Source organism: Notothenia rossii (genome assembly GCF_949606895.1).
Source record: "Notothenia rossii genome assembly, chromosome: 3".
Taxonomy (NCBI): Eukaryota; Metazoa; Chordata; class Actinopteri; order Perciformes; family Nototheniidae; genus Notothenia; species Notothenia rossii.
The window spans coordinates 13,123,203-13,151,098 of NC_136901.1; the positions used below are offsets into that span (position 1 = coordinate 13,123,203).

At 40.7% G+C, this 27,896-nt stretch overlaps 5 protein-coding genes across 6 annotated transcripts; 2 read left to right on the forward strand and 3 right to left on the reverse strand.

Annotated features, from left to right (window-relative positions):
* The first annotated feature begins 55 nt into the window (after positions 1-55).
* On the forward strand, positions 56-1,658 carry arl6ip6 (ADP-ribosylation factor-like 6 interacting protein 6). Its single transcript, XM_079667594.1, has 4 exons — positions 56-465; positions 812-865; positions 992-1,124; positions 1,261-1,658. Exons 1-4 carry the CDS (start codon positions 264-266, stop codon positions 1,346-1,348), a joined length of 477 nt encoding a protein of 158 aa, XP_079523720.1. The 5' UTR covers positions 56-263; the 3' UTR covers positions 1,349-1,658.
* Positions 1,659-1,864: 206 nt separating this feature from the next.
* Positions 1,865-9,705, reverse strand: slc19a2 (solute carrier family 19 member 2). The gene is made up of 6 exons (XM_079667589.1): positions 9,458-9,705; positions 5,982-6,521; positions 5,260-5,506; positions 4,987-5,179; positions 4,462-4,603; positions 1,865-3,657 (listed from the first exon to the last, which is right to left on the reverse strand). Exons 1-6 carry the CDS (start codon positions 9,578-9,580, stop codon positions 3,502-3,504), a joined length of 1,401 nt encoding a protein of 466 aa, XP_079523715.1. The 5' UTR covers positions 9,581-9,705; the 3' UTR covers positions 1,865-3,501.
* A 1,333-nt stretch (positions 9,706-11,038) lies between these two features.
* atg3 (autophagy related 3) lies at positions 11,039-17,479 on the reverse strand. Its single transcript, XM_079667591.1, has 12 exons — positions 17,254-17,479; positions 16,948-16,989; positions 16,377-16,426; positions 15,783-15,853; positions 15,556-15,663; positions 15,305-15,357; positions 14,098-14,179; positions 13,982-14,016; positions 13,754-13,900; positions 13,092-13,219; positions 12,867-12,935; positions 11,039-12,419 (listed from the first exon to the last, which is right to left on the reverse strand). Exons 1-12 carry the CDS (start codon positions 17,323-17,325, stop codon positions 12,338-12,340), a joined length of 939 nt encoding a protein of 312 aa, XP_079523717.1. The 5' UTR covers positions 17,326-17,479; the 3' UTR covers positions 11,039-12,337.
* Positions 17,480-17,694: 215 nt separating this feature from the next.
* Positions 17,695-23,482, forward strand: cars2 (cysteinyl-tRNA synthetase 2, mitochondrial). Of its 2 annotated transcripts, none has more exons than XM_079667588.1 (15): positions 17,695-18,302; positions 18,374-18,424; positions 18,505-18,622; positions 18,715-18,786; positions 19,084-19,189; positions 19,276-19,356; positions 19,945-20,074; positions 20,187-20,320; positions 20,620-20,687; positions 20,764-20,830; positions 21,336-21,474; positions 22,100-22,223; positions 22,484-22,585; positions 22,713-22,925; positions 22,999-23,482. In XM_079667588.1, exons 1-15 carry the CDS (start codon positions 18,091-18,093, stop codon positions 23,077-23,079), a joined length of 1,698 nt encoding a protein of 565 aa, XP_079523714.1. In that variant the 5' UTR covers positions 17,695-18,090; the 3' UTR covers positions 23,080-23,482. The 2 variants fall into 2 exon arrangements, with proteins under 2 accessions (XP_079523714.1, XP_079523713.1); XM_079667587.1 differs by having other exon boundaries at positions 17,736-18,302; positions 22,710-22,925.
* ddrgk1 (DDRGK domain containing 1) lies at positions 23,422-27,896 on the reverse strand. The gene is made up of 8 exons (XM_079667593.1): positions 27,683-27,896; positions 26,723-26,872; positions 26,182-26,303; positions 25,447-25,548; positions 25,238-25,360; positions 25,123-25,161; positions 24,931-25,036; positions 23,422-24,191 (listed from the first exon to the last, which is right to left on the reverse strand). Exons 1-8 carry the CDS (start codon positions 27,768-27,770, stop codon positions 24,037-24,039), a joined length of 885 nt encoding a protein of 294 aa, XP_079523719.1. The 5' UTR covers positions 27,771-27,896; the 3' UTR covers positions 23,422-24,036.

The following is a 27,896-nucleotide window of genomic DNA, read 5'->3' on the forward strand; positions in this document are numbered from 1 at the left end:
TCTCCTAAATAAAACTACAGTGACGGAATAGCCCGAGGGACAATTATGTGTGCGGAAGTGCTACTACAGGCAGAAGAAGAAGAAGAACATTCCTGATGCTCCTCCGGGACGCTCAGTCATTTTTATAATGTGCACTTTTTGACACATATAGTCTGGTAAAGGAGTCAGTTAATACGCTATCTGTGTCCAATATAACGTAAAAGCAAGTTACGTTAAAGTGCGTCAAGAGAGGCACGGGGAACTTTTCAGACACATTTCCGGACATGGAGCACAGAGACTGTCCTTCTGTGAGACCCGGGGAGAGTTTCCTGTCAGGAGAGAATGAATGTGGAAGAGCGGGACGGTCGGTCACCAACCGGAGCGGCTTTAAACCGTGGCCGGTGCTCGTGCTGTCAGTCCTGGGCTCCGCTGCAGCTGCGGCTGCTGTGGGCTGTGTGTGCGCTCTCATCTACCCCATACTCAAAGGTAAGAGCGTGCGCCTGTGGACATAGGTGTGTCTCGCCTCTCGCGCACACTATGATGTGCAAACTGCTACTTTTACATAGTTTTCTGAAACTTGGCTATAAGCTACAAATAATCAGTGGTGGATAAAGTAGTCTGAGTATTTACTTGAGTACAAGTAGCTACTACTGTAATGCCAAACTGTGAATATACTAGATTTACAGTACTACAAAGTATTTGAGTATGATTAGGAAAATCTACCTAAAGTGTTCGGGGTAAAAGTACTCATTGCAGAAAAATGTTTTTAAAATGTTTTTAAAATTCTGAGAAGTCAGATTTTTTCCCTCATAATTCAGTTTTTCTGTTTCAGAGCTGCGTGCAGAAAGAGTGAGAGGGGAGGACGGGACTGAACAAAGGATGCTGGGTAAACATTTAGATTTGGTCATTTAGTCCCAGATTTACTGAGCTGTTGAACACATGAATACAGTATTGTATTACAATTATCAATATATCATTATGTACAGTAATTGTTCAGTGTGTGTGTTTGTAGGTTTTTGGAGTATCCTGGTGCTGTCAGTATCAGTGGGATGTATCTGCTGTGTCTTCTCGTGGACCCTCACTTACCTGGACTCGTACCAGCCTGGCATTGTATCCATAAAACCGATGAAACCGGCACACTTCAGGTGAAAAAGCCATATATCAGACCGATATCTGAATATTAATCAACATCCAATCATTGTGGATCAAAATAACCTCACTAGCAGACAGCAGTTAAGGGATACAACATTTTAAAAGCAGGAATCTGTGTTTTTCTTCTAGAGATGCATCTGGTTTCAACCTGGGTTTTGGCGTCGCTGTCCTTAATGGCATCATGTCAATGCTGACTGTCATCTGGAGCCTCACCTGACACACACACACACCCTCAAAGGCATCGAGCAGCCTGTGCTGGGTAAAGGAAAGGAATCTTTACTATTACATCGAAATAAAAGTTTGAAATGGACGTGTATTCATTATGTGTTTAGAAGACCACAGGACAGTGTTTCTGAGGAACAGGAAATGACCTGATTACACATTACGTAAACCACCTTGCAAAAGTATTCACCCACTTGTTTTCCTATTATATAGCATTACAACCTGTCATTTAAATGTTGGTTTGTTTGGATTTAATGTTAAATTAAAGCTAAACATGTCAAATAAACTGCTTTGTCTGACAAGAACTTAAAAATGCTACTACTTTTCTATTCCAGCTTACTTTTGATGAGCAAATGTGTTTATTTTAACATGCTCACAACAACATGCATATGATATGAACATGCTGACATTAGTGTTAATCTGAAGTGTGGCTACAACACTGGATAGATGTTATTTCTGTCCATTTGAATATATAATGAAAAATAAAAGGAACAGTAAAAACACACACCCATAACAAAATATTATGTTTATTAGGCATATCATTTTTGATGATTTTTTTGCATAGACAGCAACTAGGAATGTTTCACTTTGCGTAGTGCAGGTAAAAGATTGTGCAAATAATTCTACAGTTATTTTTTACACACACACACACACACACACACACACACACACACACACACACACACACACACACACACACACACACACACACACACACACACACACACACACACACACACACACACACACACACACACACACACACACACACACACACACACACACACACACACACACACACACACACACACACACACACACACACACACACACACACAAAAAGGCCATTTGCTTAAAATACATTTACTTATTTCTATTTTACAGTAGTAGTTCTTTTATAGCCCAACATCAGCCGTGGTGGTGCGCAGCCATGTGTCGTTTTTCTACAGGCTGACGTTAGCTTTTACTTTTACTGATTACAACGTCAAAAATCGAAGTGATAGTGAGCTTACAAACTTGAACTTAAATAAACATGTATACAGTTCTAACATACATTAGTACATTTAGTATAAATCCATCTATTAAACATCCATGATCCCCACAGGGTAACATGTCAATATCACATACTGTCAGCTACATTGATTCATATTGATAAACTCCAATACACAATCTATGCAATTACAGAAGGAAATAACAAAAACAGTCTCTTCAGAATAAAGGCTGGTGTCGCAGTAACACAAGAGCAGCAGCGCCGTTAGGAAGGAACCATCCTTAGTGTTCATTTAGCTCTTGCCTTGACATTAAGGCACTGACTTACGAATTCTGAACATTCGTAAACATTTTTCAATATCATATATCCGATGAAGCCTTTCATCTGTGATCAGCAGTTTTTTAAAGCTGCATTACTAGTCTTTTTGTTTAATACTCACACTTGAATGAAAATAAAAATGTGAGTAATCATAAGAGTGATTATCACGCAACTCGTTTTGGTCATTCTGCACATGTGCTCTCTCAGGTATCTTCACTCCGAAGCAGCAGGAAGTGGGTTTTTACCAAACCAATTGGAATGAACCCATTGTACATTTCCAACCATCAGTCATTTCTACATGTTTCTTATGTGGCAATAGGGCTGTACGATTAATTGATTTGAAATCTAAATCGCGATTTGAAATGGTGCAATTATCAAATCACAAAGCCTGCAATTTTCTTTATGATTTCTTTTTTTTTTTGTTCTCGTGTGTCAGTCATCCACACCAATAAGAAGTGCTGTGCTCCACATGTACCAGCCATTGTTAACCAATCAGAAGTGGCCCATGATAGAAGGTGATACACAGATTGATCCAATCACCTGCCAAGTATTTTTGAATCGGAGTTGAATCTGAGTCAGGTTAGTAATGCTCCATCACATGTTTCTATGACAGGGTGAATCTTAAACTGAAGCTTGACTTTAAAGCAACCCAACGGAAGTTTCATGTAAGTTTAGTTCTTTCTTTCTTAGTTTCTTTTGGGTTGCTTAAAAACAAATATCGCAAATCGAATCGTAATATCTGTCAGAAAAATCGCAATTGGATTATTTCCCCGCTAACCCTCTTCCTTGAACCCATGGTGCTCAAGCATATCAAGAGAATTGATACCTATGATAAAGGCCTATCTAGTGGAGCTGGCGTCCTGTGTTGAAGGAGAGTCTGTGTCTGGGCTGTCAGCCCCCCCCTGCCTGCAGCGCCTCCTGGAGGCCAGTTTGCACACACCAGCGAGGAGGAACACCAGAGAAATGACAGCAAAGTAGCAGCCATAGATGAGGAACTAAGGGAAGGAAACAAGGTAGTTAGCAAATTAACCCTGCGAAATAGCATGGCCAACATGTGGAAATAGTCTAGCATAGTGACCCTGGAAATGTTGAGTACCCCAAAGTTTTATGTTAAAAATGTATAATACAGGTCCCCAGCACAGACAGCCCGATGCCAACTTGCATGTTGGGCAATTAGCATAAGTGCGTTCTAGCCTATGCAGACGATAGTAAAAAAAATGACTTCTAACATATTACTTATGGATTATTGAGGATGCTCAATCGATTTCTGACATTTTAAATATCAAAAATGGCAGTTTTATCCAGAAAGGGCCATATTTGTACTCAGTGGACGGATTTTGACTACCATGAGTAGTGTTGCAATCTTTGGATATAGAGTGCACAAGATAAATATAATAAGATATTATAATAACATTTATTTTTACAAATAAATAGGCAATTTGTCCGATCCAAATGATCCAGACTCCCTAAATCTTCCAAAAATGAATCAAAATCAGCCCCCAGAGTACAGACAGACTGCCATTATTGATCCTGGAAATGTCTGGATTCTCAGCTCCATTAATAACCCCCCAAATTACTCCAAAATCGGCCGAGCCATTGTATAGCTATTGTCCACATACTGTAGGCTATAATGGTAATAATGCTAATGAATGCAATTGATGCTAATTGTGCAAATTGCCCAACATATGCAAGTTAGCATCCGGCAGTTTCTATGTGCTGGGGTACTAAATATTTCTAACACAAAACTTAGGTATCTTTGGTATTTGGCAATATTGATATTGTGAAATCTGATTTGTCACCTGTGTGAAAACATCGAGGCCGAGGCCGGCGGAGTCCACCACCACCACGGTGAGGAGCGACTGCAGCAGCAGCGCCATGAAGGTGTTCACTCCGAACACCAGGGCGTAGCGCTGCATGCTGAGGCTGGCTGCGATCTGGTATCTGATGGGACAAGGGAAGATTTATTCAAAATGTGAGGAAGGTTAAGACCAGTGTCTCCAATGACTTTAAAACCATTAAAATAATACTCAGTTGCTCAGAAAGCGAAATCCACCCGTGAGCTACACCTCAAACTAAACAATCATCACTTAAGAGAAAGGAAAGCAGAAGGAGAACAAGAGCCCCTGATGATTCCATTCAGCTCATGTTTGGTTTTAAGTGGCTCGTTCCCACACTTTTCCAATCATCAAAAGTCTTTACCTGTGAAGCCTTTGACTTATAGGGTTCCTTTCAGAGTGTTCCAGATAATGAAGATAACCTGTGTCTTCTTCCTTTCAGTCTTACAATAATCTAAATGAACCTGCTCATTGCCTCTTGACACTCACGTAGCCATGGTGATGAGCAGCATGTAGGTGGCTCTGAAGAAGATGTATGAGGCGTAACACATCCAGATGTTCCTCACGGTGTCCATGACAAACACACACACAGCCATGAGCAGGGAGAGCACACACAGAGCCAGCTCCCCCCACTGAGTCCAGCTCAGAGGCAGGCAGCCCACCAGCAGAGCAGCCATGGCCCCTGTGGAGAGAAAAGAAGTTAGACACTCTCCAAAACAAAATGGCTAAACAACTTTTCACCTGATGAATCGGCGCCCTCACCGAGCAGTGTGGACAGCGTCTCCACGTAGCCGTTGTAGATCTCGTAGTCCTGGGATGGACGGACGTTCTCCCACAGGGCCTGGGCGTAGTTGACCACCTGGAAGTAGCCGCAGGTGGCCAGAGCCCACCACAGAGACCAGGCCAACAGGGGCCCACTTCTGTAGCACTGCAGGAAGTCGTCAAAGAGAATCCGTAACACCTTCACAAACCCACTGCCCTGACTTCCTGTCTCAGAGGAACTGGATATCTGCATGGAGAGAGAGGGAGCTCAAGTTATTCACATTTCATCAGAGGAATCCGGATCATGTGAGCTGTGAAGCAGACTGTCAATTCAATTCAAATAGCTTAAAGGTCTCCTATAATGCAAAATGAACTTTTTTTAATGTCTTTTAAACATAAATATTTGTCCCCGGTGTGTAAGGGAACTCAAAAAGTGTAAGAACACAAAACCCTCTCTCTGTTCCTCCCTACCCAAATCTCTAAAAACGGGGGCATTTAGCGGAGTATCTGTATAAGCTCCGCCCCCTCTTTCTTTCTTTTTTTTTTTAAAGCTACGGACCCAGAATCAGCACTCCTCTAACAGGGCTGAAATAGAGGGGTATGAGGTATGGCTAGAATGGGTGATCTCAGACATGTTTTTTATATATGCCTAAAATAGTATAATAGGAGACCTTTAAGTTCAAATGAGTTACTGATTATTGTGCAGCAGGACTGTCACTCACTGTGGTGACACCATTCAGGGGCAGCTCCCTCTCCGAGTCCTTCTCCAACAGGGCGTTGCTGCTGCGTGGCCCCCCCTCCCCCGCTCCCATGTGGAAAAACAAGCTCCTCTTGGGCATGGGCAGGAACCAGGGAGCGACGAAGGCCACGGCGGATGAGGCCAGAGTGATGATGACGAGGTGCACAAGCCGAACTTTCGCCAAAGAGAGCAGCAGCTGTCCGGTCAGAGAGCCGGCTGCCGAGCCGAACAGAGTGACGCTGCGGCAGTACCCCGTCACCTTCTGGTAGTGGGCCGGCTCCACCACGCTGTAGATGTAGGAGTAGTACGCCACCTCCGAGGCTGTGGCCAGCCCGAAGAAGAACTCCAGCAGCTGCATGGCCAGCAGGCCCCGCGCCTTCAGAAGAATCACATAGGTCACCACTAGGCTGGTGGCCTGCAGCACCAACACGGGCTTATAACACAGGTAGTCCGTGGCCAGGAAGATAGGCAACAGCAACGCCAGGTAGGAATACGTCCATACTGGATAGATTTCATTAACCACCTGCAAAAAACACATACAGGAAGTGTTAGAAACAGACTTTTGTTTTGTAAAAAAGGGCCACCTGACCTCAAGTCAAGACAGTATCAAAAGAGACGGGCAACCTTTGGGAAAGATGCCAATATGCAAGTAATGTCGATTTTTTTACTGCACATATTTTATTCCATTCTGTTTAAATGTAAATACTGCTTTTTTATGTTCTTAAAATAGTTATTTATCTGTGTTTTTTAATTCTTGTTTTACTTTTATGCATGCACCACGACACCAAGTCAAATACCTCCTACGTGTCTGTCAACCTACCTGGTGATAAACCCGTTTCTGATTCTGATGAAGTAAACTATATACATACAATAAATAAATACAATAAGCTATATGATGCAGAGAAGGTTGTAAGTGACCAAGTAAATGCAGGAGTCTATATATATGAAAACAGAATAAGATACAAGAACAGAATGGAAAATGAAATATTGTACAGTGAAATAAAGATAAATTAATTGTAAGATGGAGGCACTTCACAGAACTCAGGCATTATGAGTCTTATGGCCTGTGGGATGAACCTGTTTCTAGGTCTGCTGGTCTTTGTCCTGTTGCTGCGGTAACGCTTGCCAGACGCCAACAGACAGAACAGTTTGTTGCTGGGGTGATGGGGGTCGCGCCAGAACTGTCTGTTTACGGCGTCTAAGTGACTTGATGGAAACAGAAGGAAGGACAGTCATACTGTCCAACTGCATTTATCTTTAATTCACATAGTTTATGCTAGCACAATTAGCATAGGTTGCATTCATTAGTATTATAGCTTAAGTTGACAAAAATGAAAAAAGGCACCGATTAATTATGGCTGTTCTATTTTCCTTCTGAGAGTCATGGGAATCCTTCGATGTCGAGTGAAAGGGTGCAGGGGCCATATTGGAATGGAGCCTAAGTCACAAGACAGCTAATCTCCACCTCCTGTATTATTCCATCCAGAGTTGATCCATTGAAGAACGAGATCACTTGCATACCTTTAGCTGTCAGAGATTCTAACTGGTTCAGAAAGAATACATCAACATTCTTCATATCAAGACTAAACAAGCAGGGCAATAGAACTGTTTGTCCATAACTCAAGGTTGTCTGTCAGAGGGTCTTGCACATCTGATCATCTGGACTTCCAGGTGTCTCTAGACAATAAACTATTTTATAAACTGGCAATAGAAAGAGACAGAGCTGCCTCTATGCTAGAGAGATAACAGCAACTCTCTAAGGCTACATGCCTGAGCCATAAGAAACGAGAAACAGCGAGTAAACAATGATTCCTCAACCTGACCTATAGTCAAAATGAACCAATATGTCTATGACTTTAGATACTGTATGAAACATGGATATCTGACAGTAACTCGCCACCTTTGTTTTCTCTCTGTTAACTCGGTGGACGTAATTGTTTTAGGATGAACCAGAATTACAAAAGGATATGACTATTAATGAGGGATTATTCTGGCAGTGTTAAAGTATCTCAGTCCACATAGAAAAGGGGTGTCAAACTCAAGGCCTGAGGGCCAAATCCGACCCGCGACTCCATTTCATGTGGAGCCACAAGAGCTTGCAAAGAATTTAATATGTTTATTATACGGTTACATGCCGATTTACAGAAGCACATTGCCCACAAACTACATGTCCCACAATGCATCTCAAACTAGACTTTTTTCTCGGAATTTGACTTTTCTTTTCAAAATGTTACTTTCTTTTCAAAATTTCACTTTTTTTTCCAGAATTTTGCTTTTCTTTCAAATCATTTTGTGAGATTCTCACTGAAGAGAATTGCAATTATTTGCCCTAGACTTCTGATTTCAGACGAAGTTAATTATGAAGTTATTACCCTATCCGATAATAATCCAATGTGGAGGCAATAATGTAATACATTCTTTTATATATATTAAATATTTATACTTCTATAGTCTTATATATAAAACTGGCCCTTTGAGTGCAACCATGATGCTAATGTGGCCCGAGTTGAAATTGAGTTTGACACCCCTGACATAGAGCCTACATTGATTAAAAGTGGGTCGGTGCAGTAAAACTGTTGCATAACTGCAAATTCTTGCTTTTCTTTTGCCATAACAAGTCCAAAAATGGCACTGAATATCCTCTTCTTTGAGCATGAGGGCCTTTAGCTACTCTTATTAAACAGTGGGACCTGTGATATAAAATCATGAAGTTATTCTCAACACCTTAACAGTGTGCTCAATAGGGACTGCTGCCAATTGTAGACATTACAAGTAACACGCATATGTAATTGTATGCACACCCAACTGCATGTTAGTCAGAGGTTTTCCCTTAGGATGATGAAACATGTTGAGCAAGAGGAAAGTGTGTCAATACATTCTGAAACAAAGAGCTCTTGTGGTGTGAAATTCACAGAAAAAGGTCTTAGGCTACAAATATATCATTAATACAGAAGAGGATGTGAGAAGGCCATGTGAGAAGAGTTTTTGGAAAGCAAAAATAATTCACAGAAAAAAGTCAGAATTCTGACATGACTTTATTATGAAGTGTCTTGTTTCCATGACTCCAATACATTCATCAGTAGCCTTCAATGTAAATATACGGAAGAGCATAAGGGCCACATGAGAAACAAATCATCTCAGAATTCTGAGATTTCAAAAAAACATTCTCTGAGAAAATTATTATTATTTGTCCAGGGGGGAAATCTGAATTCTGAGATTAAAGTCTGAACTTGTTTACTTTTTCCTCTTCCGTATAAACAAGTAAAAGGCTAATTAAATAGGACTTATAGTATAGTATATATATATATATATATATATATATATATATATATATATATATAATTAAAATAACATGCTTAATTGTATTTAGTAGTGCGTAAGTCAGTAACGCAAGGTCCGGTAAGGTAAACAGCAGTCAGTGCTAATTTATATAGCCTTTTGCCCGGCTAGCTAACTGACCTGCTCCTCCGTCAGGTTGTGGTCCGGGCCCAGCAGGAAGGCGGTAAGGAAGGGCTCCGACGGTCGCAGGCTGGAGAAAAAGCCGAACACACAGAGCAGGAGAGTGGGCTCCAGCACCGACATGTTCAAGTCCCAAGCATGACCTCCACAGCACGCTGCTGACTGACGACATACTGCTGCTGCTGCTGCAGCTGCTGCTTCCTTGGTGGTGCTGTTGGTGTCACTGTGTGCTGTCACCACCGCCCCCTGCTGGCCTTAGTGTGCAACTGCAACTATTAGCATACCAGCTGGAGTGAGCGAGAGTTAATTTTTTTATTTTTCTGTTGTGGCCGAATCCCAAAACTAATCCCATGGGTAAACCCACAATTAGTATTGTAGCGTCTCGCTGCGATAAAACACACCTTGTCAGCGCTGTCATCTGCCGGTGCGATAAAGACCACCTAGTGTCGGATTTTGGAAAATTAATTTTGAGTTTTCTCATGGCAGTTAGAGTATAGGTGAATAACCAGGAGACTTTTCTTCCTCTTGACACCGTCTGCTAATTACAAAAAAACACCTAAATATACTTGTTATTGTGCTTCTGTCTTTCTGTGTCTTTTCCGTCTTTTCATCTGTAAACTCCCTCACGCCTCTCTCTCTTCTCTTGATCGCTGTTACGACCCGTCCCCCTACCAAGCGGTAGTGGCTCGTCTCAGGAGAACACTTAACTATCCCGCTTCATTGTAGGATTTCTGCTATGTCTCTACTTCAGTTTGACCATCTCTGTTATGAAGTTATGGAATACTAAATAAATAAGTCATTAGATACCGTACCGTTACTGCGCTCATAAAGAATGATAAAAATAAGAATAATGCGTATTGAACTGGTTTCATGAATTAGTGAGTTTATTTAAGGCAATTACTTCGAAGCCCTATTTTATCAGTGTGTCTCCACAGCAGTTACAATGGTCTGGTCAAACCACATTAAAACAGAATTGTCTCCATTTTATCTTTAATAGTTAGTAACATTAGATATTTTAATGAGATATGGACCACAAAACAAAAAATGTCCCTGGTTTTCCTTTTATGAACAAATGCAAGTAGTCGCCTTAGCTTCTTTTGTTATGAGATGATAATGTGAATTACTCTTCAAATTAGTTAATGTAAAAATCGTTTGGTTTCTTTTACATTAAAAACAAGTTGGAATTTTCAAAAGGTCTTATGTTTTTTTTCGGGGGGGAGGCCCTTTTTCCAGTTTAGAGCAATAGCCCCTCCAAATGTCTGTGCACGTCCCTGCTAAAACCTATACCAAATGTGAAGTTCTAATATAGTATTGTATGCTTTTTTCTTTTATCCGGACCGTTTACCTAAACTCTGTGTAGAAATAAGGATTTTAGACTCATGCCCACACCCACCAAAGGCCAAAAAAGTAAGCATATCTTCTTTTTGCAATATTTGATAAATTCTTTATTGTGTGAATATTTAATTGAACCAACAGAATACAAGCAAAGCGAGCATTATATTTTATGTAGTTGAGAGTACTGTTAGACATATGTTACAGTAGGATACAGGAATCAAAATCGTTTCAATAAACTACACCAGATATCAATTGAAGGATTTATTGAAGTACATAGAGGCTTATGACAATAAAATAATTCATTTGTTAGGGGAAAATGCTGCACAATAGAGCCAGCCTTCACACAGCTCTTATTTGAAAAATATCTCTGCTTCTGACACAAGCTACACAGGAGGGATATTGTCCAAAGTTGAAGTTAGACACAACAAAACATAGGAGCTTCCCACAAGAACCATGTATGATTCAAAAGGTCTGGCCATCTACACATTCAGAGAATGAAGTATTAAGACAAACCGGCATAAAAAGCCCATTTACAAATACAGAGTTCAGCCATGCCTTCTACAAAGTGCACCAGAATGGAAGCAATAATAGTAGCAGAATTGTTCATTATTATTATTTGAATTATTCGACATTCAAAAAAAGAAGTAAGCAAGAAAACATACTTTTCATAGCAATAGCTGTGCACATATTTGATGTATTTTCTCTGAATATATTATGTGTAGTTGTACAAGAAACAGATGTTCATAAACAGATGACTAAAGGCAGTGAAGGGCCTTAATGTAGGGCTCATTGATTTGGTTTGTATGGCCCCTATCTTTACTGTTTTGGTTCAGTGCCACCCTTCTCACCCATCACTTTCCAGAGCTGTTTTTAGTGAAAGAACGTGTTTGGCTGCAGGAAATCTATTATTCTTCTAATTTATGAGTCATGAAGCTAACATTTGAACTACCAATGTGTATTATTTTCTTGAGATGGACTCTTATATTTCAAGCAGTGTGGAATGGGGTGAGTGTCAAGAACTTGAGATTTCCCTACTTTGTGGTCGCAACAGTAAACCTGTAGAGAAGCCTCAGACATAGAGCCCGACATTTTAGGAACAAGCCTCGTCTGCAGTCTTTCCCAGAGTCACATACAAATCAGTGTTGTCCAGTTCAGAGGTGTGGTTAGCCTAGCTTAGCACAAAAACCAGAAGTAAGACTATGAGCCAACGTTGTGAAAACCAAAATACATGTGGTTAGCTTCCAGGCTAATTATAAATAGTTCAAAGTATGTTTATTTTACATTTATATATTTTCAAGTGGTGAAATAAAACAATACAAACATGAAAATAAGACAGCTCTGACTTTTCCTGCCATAGAGTATCAGTCAGACAGCACACATGTATCCACGCAGACGAACCCATATTTTATGATTGTTCCTTTAACACACAGCTTTGTCACACACCTCCAACGTTCTTAAACACTCCAAAAACCAGATATCCTCTGGACATATAGGCCGAAGAGCCCGTCTTTCCAATGACGCATTAGCAGAAGCACACTTATGAAGCTACATGGTGAAGTGTCTTGTGTAGTCGTATTCTATTGTGGGAATGACAGCCTGGACAAACTTGAGAAAAATGAGCAGATACCTGAACGCTGCGGTTAAGGAAACACAAAGGCACACACAGTGACACATGATGGTATGTTGGTGCTAAGAGCATATTGGTACACAACATTTCTGTAAGCCAACATGGAAGTTAGCCTCGCAAGGGGATTCGTCTATTGGATTCTGAAATATTGTATGAAAAAATATCTGTGGCAAACACTCGTTTATGATACTTACAAGTTTTCTTCAGCGGGATAATATCCACATATTAACACCACTTTAGGATTTTTTAAATTCTAAATTAAACTAGACTATAAATAAACTACATTAAAGTCACATTGGCTGTTTTAAGTTCCTGAGAATCAACTTCGCAATGACCGTAACACTCCACACAACTAGTAAATTCCCCCCACTTGTCCATAGTAACACAATAACAGTCAATCAAAATGGTTGTAAAAGAACAAGACATGTTATCACCATGAAAGGATACATATGCACTCCCAGCTCTCCTCCTCCTTCTGCCACCGTCTCGATGATCTTCTTCATCACTTCAGCATGTCTGTGGGAAACATTCACATTTAGTCATACTATCATCACGGATAGAGTAAAAGCACATGTAACGCTATGTGAACCATTATCTCAACGAGACAGATACAAATAGGAAGGGTGGTGCAATATGTGCATCTAAAGAAAGAGAGGGGGGTGTGTTACTCACCTGCAGGGGTGGACTGAGCACATGGCAGGGGGGGGAAGGTTGGGGTGGTTCTCAATGGTGACCGTCTTCTTCACATGGTCCTGGCTTATGTCCTCGTACATCTGTTCTACAGACAGAGGTTGTCTATCCTGGGGGACAACACATCTTGATGAGCACAAAGTTCAAAGTGTATGTGGAAACAACGCTAACCAAAGCTTTATTTTTCGGAGTTCTTGAGGATGCTGAATACACTTCGGAGATTTTAAGGATAGAAAATTGCAGTTTTAACCAGAAATTGGACGTATTTGTACTCTGTGGGCGGACTTTAATTAATTAGCAGTCGATTTTAAATGTTTAAGGGACTCAAAACTGCAATTTTCTACCCTACATTTTTTAGAAATTGATTCCTCAATATATCTCAGAAACCACACCCAAATTGTCCTAGCCTTTTTTAGCTATTGTATGCATATGCTAATTAATGCAACTTGTGATAATTGTGCAAATTGCCCAAGTTAGCATCCAGCAGTTTATGCTTGGGACCCGTGCTATACATTTCTATCATTGTGTATTCTGTATTTGTTTCAAAACTTGATGACAGCCACAAATAAACCGGCAACTGAATGAAAGCTGAGATTCTCTAAAGGTGCGTTTAATGTTGCTTTATAACAAAGGGGCTCTCATACTTCATCATATCCAAAGAGCCAGAGTCGAGGGGTCTGGTAGTATTTATCGTATGTGATGTACAGGTCGTATGTTCTCGTCTGAAGGATGGCGTCTTCACTCCCCGGCTCTGCTTTGGCTTCAACCATTTTACTGGTGTCCAAGGTGGCCTACACAGAGGAGAGAAGCGTGAGGGGCGGGTTGAACTGGGGGGGAATAAAAGTCAAGCTGCGACCCCTCGAGACGTCTACCTCATCCGTCTCCAACAGGCCGCTCTCCTCGTACTCTGAAAAGAAGCAATAGGAACAATGTTAGACTGTCTGAAAAAACAAATGAAAATGCTTCATTACTGGTAGGATTTAAGCACCTTCCATATCGGCTGCTTCTCCCTCTTCTTCGTCATCTTCATCATCACCACATGCTGCAGACTTGGCATTCATATTGTTGTCCTAGAGGAATTCAAATTGAAAAGGTGGAAGAATATATTTTACTTCAATAAAAGTAGGAATTCTAAATTGTAAAAAATAAAGTGAAAGGACTGCATCAGCATCAGCATCAAAATACACTTGAAGTATTGAAGTGTAAGTACCAAAAGTAGAAGTAGTTATGTGTAATGGCCCATAAACCCTACACGATAAATGACTAGATTTTGATTATTGATTCATCTCATCATGTCAATATATATATTTGTTTTGTATTAGCTAATAATCTGAATCTATAAAGGTAACAACGTGTCAGATAAATAGATAGATACAATAAAAATACTAGCTTCCAAAATGTGGTGATTAGTAAAATGTAAAAGGACCTCAGAATTGTACCTAGAGGTCATATTCTGCTCATTTCCAGGTTGATATTTTACATTCATATTTAATACACTTTACATTGAATGGAATATGCCCTACACTCTTGTGGGACAATTTTACACATCTGCTGATTTACATATATTGTAATATTGAACCAGCATCCTTAAGAGAAACCCAAAGAGAGATAAGACTATAAAACTAGAAATGACATGTTAATAATATCCTGCGTCTAAAGTTCAAAAGTGTTTTATTTTCAAAGTGTATAGATTTGTTTTATCTTCATGGCCTACTATATTCTTCTTCTTAATGCTGCTGTAATTCTATTTTGAGATGTTTAAATCCTAGTATTGTTTATTTCTACTTCTGTACAATGCCTTGTTTTGTTGTTTTTTATGTTGCTGCAACGCAAACATTTCCCAATTTGGGATCCATAAAGTACATCTTATCTTATCTCATATTACTATTTAGTGGCTCAGCATAATCAACATCATACTGTAATACACTGCAGTCCTGTCCCTGGCAGGGTCAAACTGTCCTGTTATTGTCTGAAGAAAAGATTGTTTTATGGTCCTAAGACCTGCCTTATCGTATCCATAGAAACTGCTCTCCCAAGGCTGTTTGAGTGGATTCAAACCCAGAACCCTCTTGCTGTGAGGAGATACTGCCTACCATTGTAACACCAGCTCTAGGTATATTAATATACTTGGCTTTCATGGATTCCGCATTGAGTTCAATCAGAAAAAACAAAACCACAGACATGTTAAAGCATACCTTATTATTGTCCAGGGAAATGTCTCGTACAGCATCTGTGACTCCTAACACGCCTGCCGAAACAAAGCAGAGTCATGTTCTTCATCATTATTTCAAAAAGCACGGAAAGTCTAGGCCAGCTTTCAGTTCTTCCAATGTGTAAATGTAGGGAATTCCAAGTTTGTCTGGTTGCGTTATGTCAGGTCACAGTTTTATAGCATCGATAAAATGCTCTGGATATATGAAATGTATGGGTGTTGATGGTGACCAACCTGAGTTGTGGTACGTGTCCACCCAGCCCCCGTCTCCATCATCCTCTTCAATGATCATTTCCAGCTCATCTGAATACTCCATCTGTTTACAACGCTTGTAACAAGGAACTGAAAGACATCAAACACATCGTCGGCACACAGTTAACACACGCCAGAGGAAGTAACGCTGGAAGTTAAGTAACAAAGGAACCTTTACAATAATGGAATTGTATTTCAAATCCACCTACCATTGCGTGTCAGGAGAAACTGTTTATCCTGCGGCAAATATGGCTTTACCTTGACTTCTTCCCCAGTAGCCCTAAAGGAAGATGGAAACCAAGACACTTATTACTTTAACAATTTAAGGTCCACAGTTGCAGGTTTGTTGAGCAAAGAGGAATTGAATGAGCTGAAATCTAATAATTATTTTACTTAGTGTTGGTGGACTTAAGGTTTTGCATTAAAAAAATTATATATAAATGAGTGGCAGGGGTTAGGCAATCCCATACAAACATGGGACTATAACTGAAATGAGTTGTACAACGATGTGTAGTTCAATGACAATAGTTGTTTCTTTTATCCTTGCACTCACATTACTACCAGCAACCACCACATTACTAAAGTTACTACCAACAGTACCCAGCTCCACTCCAGTGTATGAGCTCACTTCCGTGGTACTGCATAGGGTAAAGGTAAACGTGACAAAATAATGACATACATTCATTGAGTAGTGCTGCACTGGTGTATTTCAAAGTTTATATTTGATCTCAGCTTTCAAGAGCTAATAATCATATTTCCTGTGTACTCAAATATCTGTGATTCACCTCTAAGTGGACACTCACCATTTCCATGTGGGGCAATGGTGAACCAAATGATCTCCCGCTGCTACAAACTAAAATACAAATTAAAAGTATATTATTTAGATAACAAGCTGCAGGATTTTGAGAAGATATTTAAAGAAATGTAAAGAAATACTACACTAATTACAGAGATTGGAAAAGTACTCAGAATATTTACTTAAGTAAAAGTAGAAATACTACAGTGTAAAAATACAGTACATTAAAATGAGTCAAATACAATACATACAAATACAAAGACTATTAGAATCTAAATATAGTACTCATTGTGCAGACTGGCCCATTTAAGCACCATATATTTCAATTGATTGCATTATAATTATTTATTATTTATTGTGTGAATCACTTCAATGTTACCTATAATGATATATACAAATATACTAGTATTAATATATGTAAAATGAAGTCAAAAGCACAACATTTGCCTAAGAAATGTAGTAAGGTAAAACTATAAAGTAGCACAGTGTGAAAAGTACTCAAGTAAAGAAGAAGCTATTTCCATTTCTTACTGAAGTACAAGTACAGAATCCCCTACTACAGTAAAGTTAGTTCTCACCTCTTCCGGTGTAATGACTCCAGTCTCTTTGAATTTCGATTCCTGGGATTAATAGAATAACATAGACAAAAGAATGAAACGATTATAGAGAACAATATAAAGATAACAGAACCAAAACTGTATAGGGATATGCAGGCTTTAAGCTGTACATTTTACAAAATGGTAATTAGCTTGTATCCATGGAAAGCCTAAGATGACAATAACAACAATTAATGTGACCGTTAGATAGCTTTCAAAATGTGTGCATGTACATCTGACAGAAGTCCCCCACCTATAAACAAGCTAACGTTAGCTCATGTAGCTTACCTTCAACACTGGAGTGAGAAACTCAGCTACACCCAGAGCCGTCCCCTTCACCGTGTTTATAACGTTCTGCATCTTGTAAAGGTCCTTAAGGACAAAATGTGACGCTCTTCAAAACCAGTCTTTTAAAAAATGGAATTATGTTGACATAGCTACTCAAACACCAGAAAGAGCATATCACATGACACGTCCGAACCCTTCCGGTATCCGACTCTCGCGAGAAATGTGGAGACGAAGCGAATCCCGATTTTCTGGAATGTCTGTAGTGGCCAATAGGTGGTAATACAGTTTATGTGACGTCATTGTGGACGGAAATACTTTTTACCATTGATTTACATTGGGAAAGAGACGTCTGTAAATCAGCGTATAATTTTTATTTTGCCAAATAAACTATCCAGTACGAAGACTTGTATACACCTCAATAAAATCATTAGGGTCTAAAAGTTGTAAAATGCGCTAAAAGCTAAATCCTCCAGTCATTTTCCCTTTTCATTCATTTGACTGAGCCGAGAGTAGAAGATCGGAGGCAGGACTTAAGGAAAACTCGAGTGCGCATGCTCTATGGGCCCAAATTCGGTACTTTTGCTTTCGAGAGCGCCAGACCATTTTGGCTTCATTCACCACTGAGCAACTCTCATAGGAATGGACGGGACCGGAACATGAATAACAGTCTTTGAAATAGTGCGTGACGTCTGGACACTGTCGCTACCGTAGACTGTCTATAGAAAGGTCGCATTAACTTACATTTCCTTCTGCTCCCTATGTTCATGTCATCGTGTGAGTCTAGAAGCTAGGCTAGGCTAGCAGTGTGCATGTAGCAGCATACAGCGAGGTCGCAGTATGTTGAGGCTCTGGGTAAGGTCGGAGTTCCAGAGAGCGAAGGTCCTCTGTGCCTCCAGAGCTGTCAGAGTCAGATGCAGCGGAGACTGCAGCAATGCTTCAGCCCGGGCATGGGTTAGACCCAGCGGGGCTTCAACGGGTTTAAATGCTTTCAACAGCCTGACCAAGCAGAAAGAGCCTCTGATCCTGGCCAGAGAGGGAGTAGCTACCTGGTACGGAACATGGGTAAATATTGAGTATATAAAGCATGTAGAACTATCTTACTTAATGTGTTGTGTTACAGGTATAGCTGTGGACCAACCGTATACGACCATGCACACCTGGGTCATGCATGGTAAGGATATAACATCATTATTTGTAAAGGCACAGATTTTAAAATGTACCATAGCTCAATATGTGGGTGTCTTTCCACAGCTCATATGTCAGGTTTGATATCCTGCAGAGGATCCTAACCAGGTTGTTTGGAATCACTGTGATCCATGCCATGGTCATCACCGACGTGGATGATAAAATCATCAAAAGAAGCCGGGAGGTATTCACACTTCAGATCCCAAAAATGTTTTATCATGTGGCCCTAATCCTTTTCCTTTGTTTTATTCACATATATCTTTCCCTTGTTTACAGGAGAATGTTTCTCCAAACGTGTTGGCTTCAATCTATGAGGATGAATTCAAGAGGGATATGCTTTCTTTAAAGGTGTGTGAAAAGGTCACAGGTAATTCATGTTCTTATTCCCATGTGATATATAACATACTTCAAGCCTGACATGGAGGGTCACTTCATATAGATTATAAATTAAGTGAAAACTGCTCTTAGGATAGAAAATGTCTTCCAAATGTACAATGTTGTCATCGAGCATTCATGTCCTGAATTGTCCTTATTATCATTTATTCACACAGTTTTAATTCTCTGTGAGGTGTACGCAGGTAAAAAAAGTCATTTGCTGTGAGTGATACACTGTAACGTGTTTTTCTATCAACTTTATTTTTGTAGGTGATTCCTCCTGCGGTGTATTTAAGAGTCACTGAGAATGTGCATCATATTGTTGCGTTTATCGACGGGATCATTAGAAATGGACATGCTTATGCCACAAAAGAAGGTAACATGTGTATGAGCTTTAGGTGCTATTGTTATTTCTTTTTAATTGTTTTAATTGTTAACATTGGTGAAATTCCTTGGTTGTAGGTGACGTGTATTTTGACATCCAGTCCATTGGGGGTCGTTATGGCAAGTTTATAGGAGCAGTGGATCCTCAGGGAGAGCCTGGTGAGTGTCTGTCTGCTTACAGCGCTGTCAGTCATTTCTGCACAGCAGAGGAACCTTTGTGTCACTGACCAATTTCTACTTCTGACATCCACCTGGTTCCATCTTTGTCTTATGTGTTATCTTTTTATTTTACACACGAAACCTACTGCACGTCCGTCTGTCCTGAGTTTTCCTGAGAGGGTCAGACGGTGTCGTATTCTGTACAAAGCCTCCTAAGACAAATGTAACATTCTTTATATTGGGCTGTATAAACACACTTTGATTGACTGAAGAAAATCATTAGGGGCTGAAAAAGCTTATACAGTGAGAAGAGCGCTTGATTGCAAATGTGTAGAATTATGAGGGTTCTATACGAAGAAATGGAATATACTATTCATAAGTATGTCACATAATTATATATATAATGACCTGAGCTTAAGATTGAGGGCTTCATATCTACAGAGTATCAGCAGAATCTGCAGGGTGTTCTTTAGAGTGTAAGTAAGCCGTATAATACTGACCTTTTGAGGATCACACACACTGACACTGTTCTGTTGGCAGACAATATGTCAGCTTTACCCCTGCATAATACACTGTACGTTTCTCCAGGCAGCACCACTAAACGAGACTCCAGGGATTTTGCTCTCTGGAAGAGGTCCAAACCTCAGGAGCCGTTCTGGGAGTCTCCGTGGGGCAGAGGGAGACCCGGCTGGCACATCGAGTGCTCCACCATCGCCAGGTTTGGATCTGCTAGTCTTATCTCTCTTTGGGTTTCTCTTAAGGACGCTGGTTCAACATTACAATATATGTAAATCAGCAGATGTGTGATGTGTGACCTGCGTGCTGTTCAGCTCAGTGTTTGGCAGCCAGCTGGATATCCACTCCGGAGGGATCGACCTGGCCTTTCCTCACCATGAGAACGAGATCGCTCAAAGTGAAGCCTACCATCAGTGCGGACAGTGGGCGAACTACTTCCTCCACTCAGGTAACACTGCTCTACTTCTTTATCCAATAAATTGTGTATGTACATCAAAAATTATATACACACAAAACACAGACATCACATCTCATTTAGACAGGAGCTTCTGTTATGCTGTAAATGTTATACTTGATAGAAACAAAGCCGGTCTGCAACTCTGACATTCTTTGGGGTCAACACCACTTATAGAACTCTTTAAAGGTAGACTGTTTTCCTAATGTGAAAAGGCAGCTTTGTTTTCTTATGAATGTTGTTGCCTATAATTGCTATCAAATTCAGCACTGACACCATTGATTTGTTTTCAGGACACTTGCACCTGAAAGGCAGTGAAGAGAAGATGTCAAAGTCTTTAAAGAACTACGTCAGCATTAAGGTAAAGTCCTTCCAAACGATTCATCACGTGTTATTGAGTAACTCTTGTTGGAACCACCTGCTTTTTATTCCATCAGGATTTCCTGCAGTCCTACTCTGCCAACGAGTTCAGGATATTCTGTCTTCTGTCCAAATACAGATCAGGTGGGGTAAAATGTTTGTTTGGTAACACTTTCGATTAAAAGGTACACATATTCACCGTCAACTAGTTGTTAATGAACATGCATACTGTATTAGAGCCAAACTACTAGCTTATTAGTGAACATATTCGGAGTTAGAAATACCTCATTTTAAGTTATTTTGACACAATAAACGCATGTCTTGTTACATAAGAATAGACCAGATCTGTTTGGTGCTATTATGGGAGAATGACTATTCCTGTGGTACTGCTGTCTTATAAAGCCCATATTGAGCATATTAAGACCACAACTCATGTACAACAAGTACTTGTAGAATATGGTCATGTAGAATAAGGCATTAATACGTGTTTATACTAAAGAGCGAATATACTGCTAATATGCATGTTGATTAACAACTAGTTGATGGTGAATATGTGTACCTTAATATAAAGTGTTACTGTTTGTTTTAAACCATTGAATAGAAGGGAATCCACTGGTGTTTCCAGCAGTAATCAGACTTGTTTCTACAGCCATAGACTACAGCCACAGCAGCATGGTGGAGGCCCGCATCGCCCTGGGAACCATCTCCACCTTCATGCTGGACGCTAAGGCCTACATGAAGGGCCAGCTGCAATGCACGCCTGTACAGGAAGCAGCTCTCTGGGACAGGTAGCAACAACTCCACACTTTAATTCGTTATCTCAATGTGCTTCGTTCGTCCTATTGCTTGTATTGTTGTTTATAGAATTACTATTTTCTCAGTTCTTTGTGTTAGGGGGCTTTAATTCTGACGCATCCATTCCTATCAGAGTTGTCCAACTAGCTAGTCTTCTCATTGCTCAAGTATTGACATTACTGTTATCAAAATGCTGTAGCGGAGACATTTCTTAAGTTACAGTGAAAGTTAGACTGACTTCATATTAAACAAGAAGGTCAATCAAATGTATTGATGCCACCTATGTCCCGATATTTTTGCTGGGGAGTGACCTAAAAAGACGTTTCAAAGTATTGCTTTTGTTCTCAAATCCTCCCTCTAGCTGTTCTGGAAAGACGTTTTTTAAAGTTTGGCTTCAGCAAGTCTCGATAGCCTGTCGGAAATGTCCCTAAAAGTCATTCCAAAGTTAGGCTCATTTGGACAAAAAGGCTAAAAAAGGGTCCAAAAATGTCATAGTGGAAGACTATTTATCTTCTTATGGTGGGGGACCGTACTCACGGTAACCCTCCCTCTAGCTATGAAAATGATTCCTCATTTCTTATTATAGTGATCTTTCAGCTCAATGTTCTTGTTCCTCAGGCTGGCTGATACTAAATCCAGCGTGCTGAAAGCCCTGGCAGACGACTTCGACACCCCGAGAGCCGTCAGCGCAGTGATGAACCTGGTCCATCACGGAAACTGCCAACTGCAGCCTGTTTCCACGGTAACGCACTGTGCTCACATGACTCAACTTCTCCTGTTAGACTCGATGACAGACAGGACGAGCCCTATAGAAGGATTACAAATGTCAATCATCAGTTTAAAGCTGTGTGTGTGTGTGTGTGTGTGTGTGTGTGTGTGTGTGTGTGTGTGTGTGTGTGTGTGTGTGTGTGTGTGTGTGTGTGTGTGTGTGTGTGTGTGTGTGTGTGTGTGTGTGTGTGTGTGTGTGTGTGTGTGTGTGTGTGTGTGTGTGTGTGTGTTCAGTGTGAGGGCGTCACTAGGAGCCCTGCAGTGTTTGGAGCGATGATCAGCTACATCACAGAGATCTTGGACGTGTTCGGGGTCGATCTGCTGCACACTAAGGAGGTCAGAACATTTAGACGTTTGCACATCCATTACCTTTTCATGAGGTTCCCGATTGGCTGCAGGAAAGTGTGTGTGTTTGAGTCAAATAGAAAGTGTGTGTTTAATTATTCAAATGATGTTACAGCAGGGAGACGTGGGGACCAGCAGTGGGAGTCTTGAGGGGGTGGTGGAACAGCTGACTCATTTCAGAAGTGAAGTTCGAGCGTTCGCACTCGCTCGTCAGGATGCTCCCACCAGTGGACCCCCCCACAAAGCGGCACTCTACCCAGAGAGAGGGCCCCTCCTCAGAAGTTGTGACACTCTCAGGAAGGACCTGGCCCCTCTGGGTGTGCTCATTAAGGTATGTGGGTGGGTGGGCTCACAGTATTTACTATTTGTCATGGAGACTGGGCTGATGTGTTCTTGTTTTTCAGGATAGAGGACTCACCTCCACATGGGAGCTAACTAAGGGGAGTGAGAGCGTCCAGGATGAGGAGCAGGAGACCCCCAGCTGAAAGACTCACTCGCTACTTCAGGCTGGAGGACTCAATCTTACTTCAACTGAAAGACTTTATAAAAAAAAAGAGACCAGACCATCCGAACGGAACAGGATAAGGGCGACATGAGGGAAATTAGAATCAAATTGGGATGTGAACAAAAGTAGAAGAAAAAAGTTCTGGGATTAGTTTTTGTACTTTTGGTCAACCCCCAATATAGTTTTTTCTCATGTGGCCCTAATCCTCTTCCGTACATCCTGATAAGAGAAACGAACTGTCAGTGAAATGCCTGATGTGACTGTCACTTTTTGTATTCAGTGCTTCAGAAGGTGCATCTGTCAATGTGAGCAGGATTATACATTGAATGTTCATTAGTTGTTTTAATAAAACAGATTATGATGTGTATGGAACACAGAAGGAACACTGAGCTTCTTTGTCTCTAAGCCAAAATATATTTGAATGAATGAAAAACAAAGACAACATCCCTAATTGAAACAATTGTGCTAACATTGGCTCTTTCTTAGAATACGAACCTTTACTGTGCCAACAAAAACTTGGAAAATGGTGTGAGAGGCAGAGAGCCCCTTGGATAACTACATTTACCATCTTGCACAAAATTATAGCTTAAAGGATATTGCAGTAAACAAGACCAAACTGAAAAGATCTGACAAATGAAACTCTTTAACAGTATCTCAGTTTATACGTTTATATTGGTTTCTTTGTTGTGTGTATGTTCATTTTTGGGTGGCTCAAACAAGTCCTAGTCTATATGCAGACTGACACGTCTGTGTGTTAAGGCTGCTGAGCAGTGATGTCACCACACAGTAAAACAGATGACAAAGCCTGTACCTGAGGAACAGTCTAATATGATGAGCATTCTCCAGCCTCCTCATGAAGACTGCTCCAGATTTCCTGAAGCATTATGAGGCCCTGCTGTGGCCCTCAGGCGCTGCTGTGGCCCTCAGGCCCTGCAACTCAGGCCCTGCCCTCAGGCGTCAAGTTGATGAGCGAGTTGCTGGCCTGAGCGAGCTCTGTGATGGACACTCTGCCTCTCTTTTTCATGAACTGAGCCACTGAGTCCAGCTCGTCTGGAGTGATGGAGATGAACTTCCCTCGGTCATCTATCACTCCTGCAGAAAAAAAAACACGTTATGTTATAGAGCAGACAGTTTGATCAAAGGTCACTTCAATGTGTGGTGCAGCATTAAACTATTTTTGTACGCTGACCCATTAACCCTTGAATGGTTTGTGTATCCTGGGAGGTATGGTCATTAGACAGACAGGCTGTGTCCGTGTGTAAAATGGGTCTAATAACAGTCATATTGGTGTGATAAGATAAGAAGTACTTTATTGATCCCAATTTGGGAAATGTTTGCGTTGCAGCAGCATAAAAAGACAAGGCATTGAACATTAGAGAAATTAAGACTTGAAATAAACTATCCAAAATGTAAACATCTCAAATAGGAATAAAATAGCATTAAAGAAAGTAGATGATAATGGACTATACAATGGTGTAATTGGGTGTATTCATGTGTAATACTGGTTTAATGTAAGAAAGACAAATCAATTAATGTATTTAATGTAGTAAACTAAAGTATTTATATGTGAATGCCAATTTAAGGGTTGATCAAATGACAGAAAAGCAGAAAGAAACGCTGCTAAAAATGACTCAAATTTGGGGGGAAATGCCTTAACGTTGTGTGTGTGTGTGTGCATGTATGTCAATGAGGGTCTAAGAAAAAAAATCACCGCGGTAATATGGGTGTAATGTAGAAAAAAAGCAATCAATGAATTTTCCAGAATATTTGTATGTGATTGTCCTAATAAAAAGCTCCCGTCTCTATGGTTACCGTGCCGCTTCAGACTGACCTGTCAGGGAGCCCTGAGCCAGCAGGTCCTGCAGTCTGCAGATGGCGTCCTGCGTCCTCATCCCAAAATGAGAGGCCAGGTCCTCCAGGAGAACCACCTTGGAGCTCTGCGGGAGGGGGGGGGACACACACTGTTAAACCTTTAACCACTGGACACTTCCAGCTGTTTTGGGAAAAGGTCTGCAGCTCTCACCTCGATGTGCTGGATGAATTCTTGCAGCAGATTCCGAGACTAGTAAAGAACATGGAGACTTGCTTAGAACAGAGAACCAGAACGTGAGAAGGATGAGAGCTCAGCGGTGTCTCACCTGGTCTTCAGAGAGCTGCTCCTCCTCCCCCTGCTCCTCCACGGTGAAGGAGGCTTTGAGCTTTAAGTACTCCTCCTCCTCTCGTTTGTCCTGCTCCTCTTTAGCCCGCTGCTCCTCTTCCTCCTGAATAAACAGCAGCACAGGGTGTCACGATCTGCTCGTACTCACACACAGGAAGGGGGGGGCTGGAAAGAGGAATGCTAGTGGACCTGTTTGTGCTCCATCTGGCGCTCTTTCTCGTCCTCCTGACGCCTCTCCTGCTCTCTGAGATCCTGCATCTTCTTCCTCTCCTCCCTCTCTTCCAGCTCCATCTGAGGAAAGGAACACAAGATGACAACGCTGCACAGCAAACACACATTTGTAGATGTTTTCATTTCTACTGTACATATTATAATAATAATAATAATAATAATACTTATAACAAAGAGAAGCAAAAGAAAAAAAAATTCAAGGTATACAAAATTAAATTCTCAAATAGTTTCCGTCGTGACGAAGCTTAAAAACGTTTCTGGTCCCCCTCTAGCGTACATTGTCCATGAAAATAAAAGTTGAGGTCGTTGTCATCTGTTATAAACAAATCATTTCTTTCTACAAAACAACCAAAAACAAATAACCCTTACAACGACAGGGAATAGCATGCATGAGTTCACAGGTCCTGAACCATTGAGGATTTGGTTTCTAAATGAGTTTTAGTTTAGGTTGCACAGTATTTCAGCTCATCATTACAGTTATTCCACAGATCAACACCTTTTGGTTGAGATGCAATGAAGTTTGGAATTAGTCCGTATGGGTGTTTTTTTTGAAAATGCAGTTTCCTCTCGACATGTGTATGTTTTCTCTCCGTGTGAAAAGTCCCTGGACAATTGTTGATTTGCGGCTCTGAACATCATTTGGATCCTTTTATAGTCAACTTGTAGCTTTAGTGTTTTTAGTTTGAGCCCCACCTCTCTCTGGGCCTTCTTGGCCTGCTTCTCCTCCAGCTTCTTCTGCTTCTTGGCTCCAACTTTGGCGGTGGACCCGAGGTTCTGCTGCTCTTCTTCCTCGTCTTCCTCCACAGGCTCCTCCTCTGGAATCAAAAGCAGTCTTGTTACATGTTTGTTTGAATCCCACTTTACATGCAATCTATCAAGTCCCCTCAATGTAAGCAAACAAAAACAAAACCGTTCTTAGCTCCATAGTAATACATATTATATTATAAGCCTCTACATTTTAAAAACGCAACCTTTTAAAGGGTCATTGTTTGAAAAGATTGACATCGTTAAACTGGTGTCTATTTTGTTTCACACAAGTTTTGCGGCAAACTAATTAATTCTGATCATAAACAAAGTGCATATTTCCAGTGTGATAGATAAGCATGAGAAATGATTTGAATGAAGAATGAGTCAGTCCAGTATGATGAACTCCAAAACAAGCTGAGAAGAAGCTCATATTGAAACAATAATAGTTGTTTTCTCATTAGCATTACTACAATACTGATTCGTTTACCATTTTCTACATCTTCTCTCTGTGGTCGTCTGTTGGCCATCGACGCGGCGAGGTTCCTCCTTCTGCGAGGCATACCGGCCCCTCGCTCCTCTGGGGCCCGCTGACGGGGCCCCGCTGCCCGGACCACATCCCTCTGCTGTTCCTCATCAGCTGACAACAGAGAGGGCACACCACATGTCAAAGCACTGCCTTGCAATACCCATCAGGCATGTTAACACTGCGAAGAGTGAACATTTTAAAGAGATGAAAAAGTAGAACAGAACATTACTCAATGCCCTGAGATCAGACACACAGGTATTGAAAGTACATTTACTCAAGTACTGTACTTAGGGACGATTTTGGGGTGCTTATACTTCCATTTTATGCTACTCTGTACTTCTACTCTACTACATTTGGCAGCCGATATTGTACTTCTTTTATATATATATATTCAGATTATAAAGATAATACACACTAAAACAAACACTATGATATCAAATGATAAGTTAAGATATCAAGCAGCAGTATACAAAGTAATTAAATTAGCATGATTAATAATCATCCAATGTAAATCAATTGTTCTGAAATGGGACGTTATGCACAATACTTACTTTTATTTTTGGTACTTTAAGTATCTCTTGATAGAAATTATTTTTGCACTATTACTTAAGTAAGATTTTGTATGCAGGAATTTTGCTTGTAACTAAATATTACCCTAGTATTATTTATTATTCAGGGTCAGATAAGGAGAATATAAGGCAGCTTCAGTTGGCCCTCTGCGGCCTCCGTACTTAATGGCGGAGTGACAGCTGTGAGCTGACGTTGCCAAAGTAAATGTAACTACAGCGGGAAGTTTGGCTTACTGTTTCCTCTCTATTACATTTAGAATAGCAGTGTTTAATGAAAAGGTAAACGCAACACTTAGTTTAGCAGCAGACAGTTAGCTTACCGGTGTGTTTAGCTAACATGGAGGTCTCTTACCTTCCTGTGTGCTCCCTCGCACCTTCAGCGCAAACACTATCAGCACAATGAGGATAGCAGCAGCAATCAGGTACACCACTATGTCCATAGCTGCGAGATTAAATATATATTATAGGCACATTTATTTCACTCTCAATCTCAAAAGTGTTGGTGAGGCATGAAGCTGCTGCTGCTGTTCTTCTTCTTCTACTACCACTCCTTCTTCTACTGTTGT

Bases quoted from the DNA above. Each gene is read 5' to 3' on its own strand.
- atg3 (XM_079667591.1), bottom strand. From the start codon at position 17,325: ATGCAGAACGTTATAAACACGGTGAAGGGGACGGCTCTGGGTGTAGCT. The intron at 15,664-15,782 runs GTAGGTGGATTT...GATGTCTTTCAG, and splicing joins GTTTCTCCTGACACGCAATG to TTCCTTGTTACAAGCGTTGT. The intron at 14,017-14,097 runs GTGCTTAAATCC...GCTTCTTTTCAG, and splicing joins AGAAGCAGCCGATATGGAAG to AGTACGAGGAGAGCGGCCTG.
- slc19a2 (XM_079667589.1), bottom strand. From the start codon at position 9,580: ATGTCGGTGCTGGAGCCCACTCTCCTGCTCTGTGTGTTCGGCTTTTTC. The intron at 6,522-9,457 runs GTCAGTTAGCTA...TGTTTTTTGCAG, and splicing joins ACAACCTGACGGAGGAGCAG to GTGGTTAATGAAATCTATCC. The intron at 5,507-5,981 runs GTGAGTGACAGT...CTCTCCATGCAG, and splicing joins CCCTGAATGGTGTCACCACA to ATATCCAGTTCCTCTGAGAC.
- arl6ip6 (XM_079667594.1), top strand. From the start codon at position 264: ATGGAGCACAGAGACTGTCCTTCTGTGAGACCCGGGGAGAGTTTCCTG. The intron at 466-811 runs GTAAGAGCGTGC...TTTCTGTTTCAG, and splicing joins CATCTACCCCATACTCAAAG to AGCTGCGTGCAGAAAGAGTG. The intron at 866-991 runs GTAAACATTTAG...GTGTGTTTGTAG, and splicing joins GACTGAACAAAGGATGCTGG to GTTTTTGGAGTATCCTGGTG.
- ddrgk1 (XM_079667593.1), bottom strand. From the start codon at position 27,770: ATGGACATAGTGGTGTACCTGATTGCTGCTGCTATCCTCATTGTGCTG. The intron at 25,361-25,446 runs GTCCACTAGCAT...CTGTTTATTCAG, and splicing joins GCCAGATGGAGCACAAACAG to GAGGAAGAGGAGCAGCGGGC. The intron at 24,192-24,930 runs GTCAGTCTGAAG...TTTTTTCTGCAG, and splicing joins GGCTCAGGGCTCCCTGACAG to GAGTGATAGATGACCGAGGG.
- cars2 (XM_079667587.1), top strand. From the start codon at position 18,091: ATGTTGAGGCTCTGGGTAAGGTCGGAGTTCCAGAGAGCGAAGGTCCTC. The intron at 20,688-20,763 runs GTAAAGTCCTTC...TTATTCCATCAG, and splicing joins AGAACTACGTCAGCATTAAG to GATTTCCTGCAGTCCTACTC. The intron at 22,586-22,709 runs GTCAGAACATTT...ATGATGTTACAG, and splicing joins ATCTGCTGCACACTAAGGAG to CAGGGAGACGTGGGGACCAG.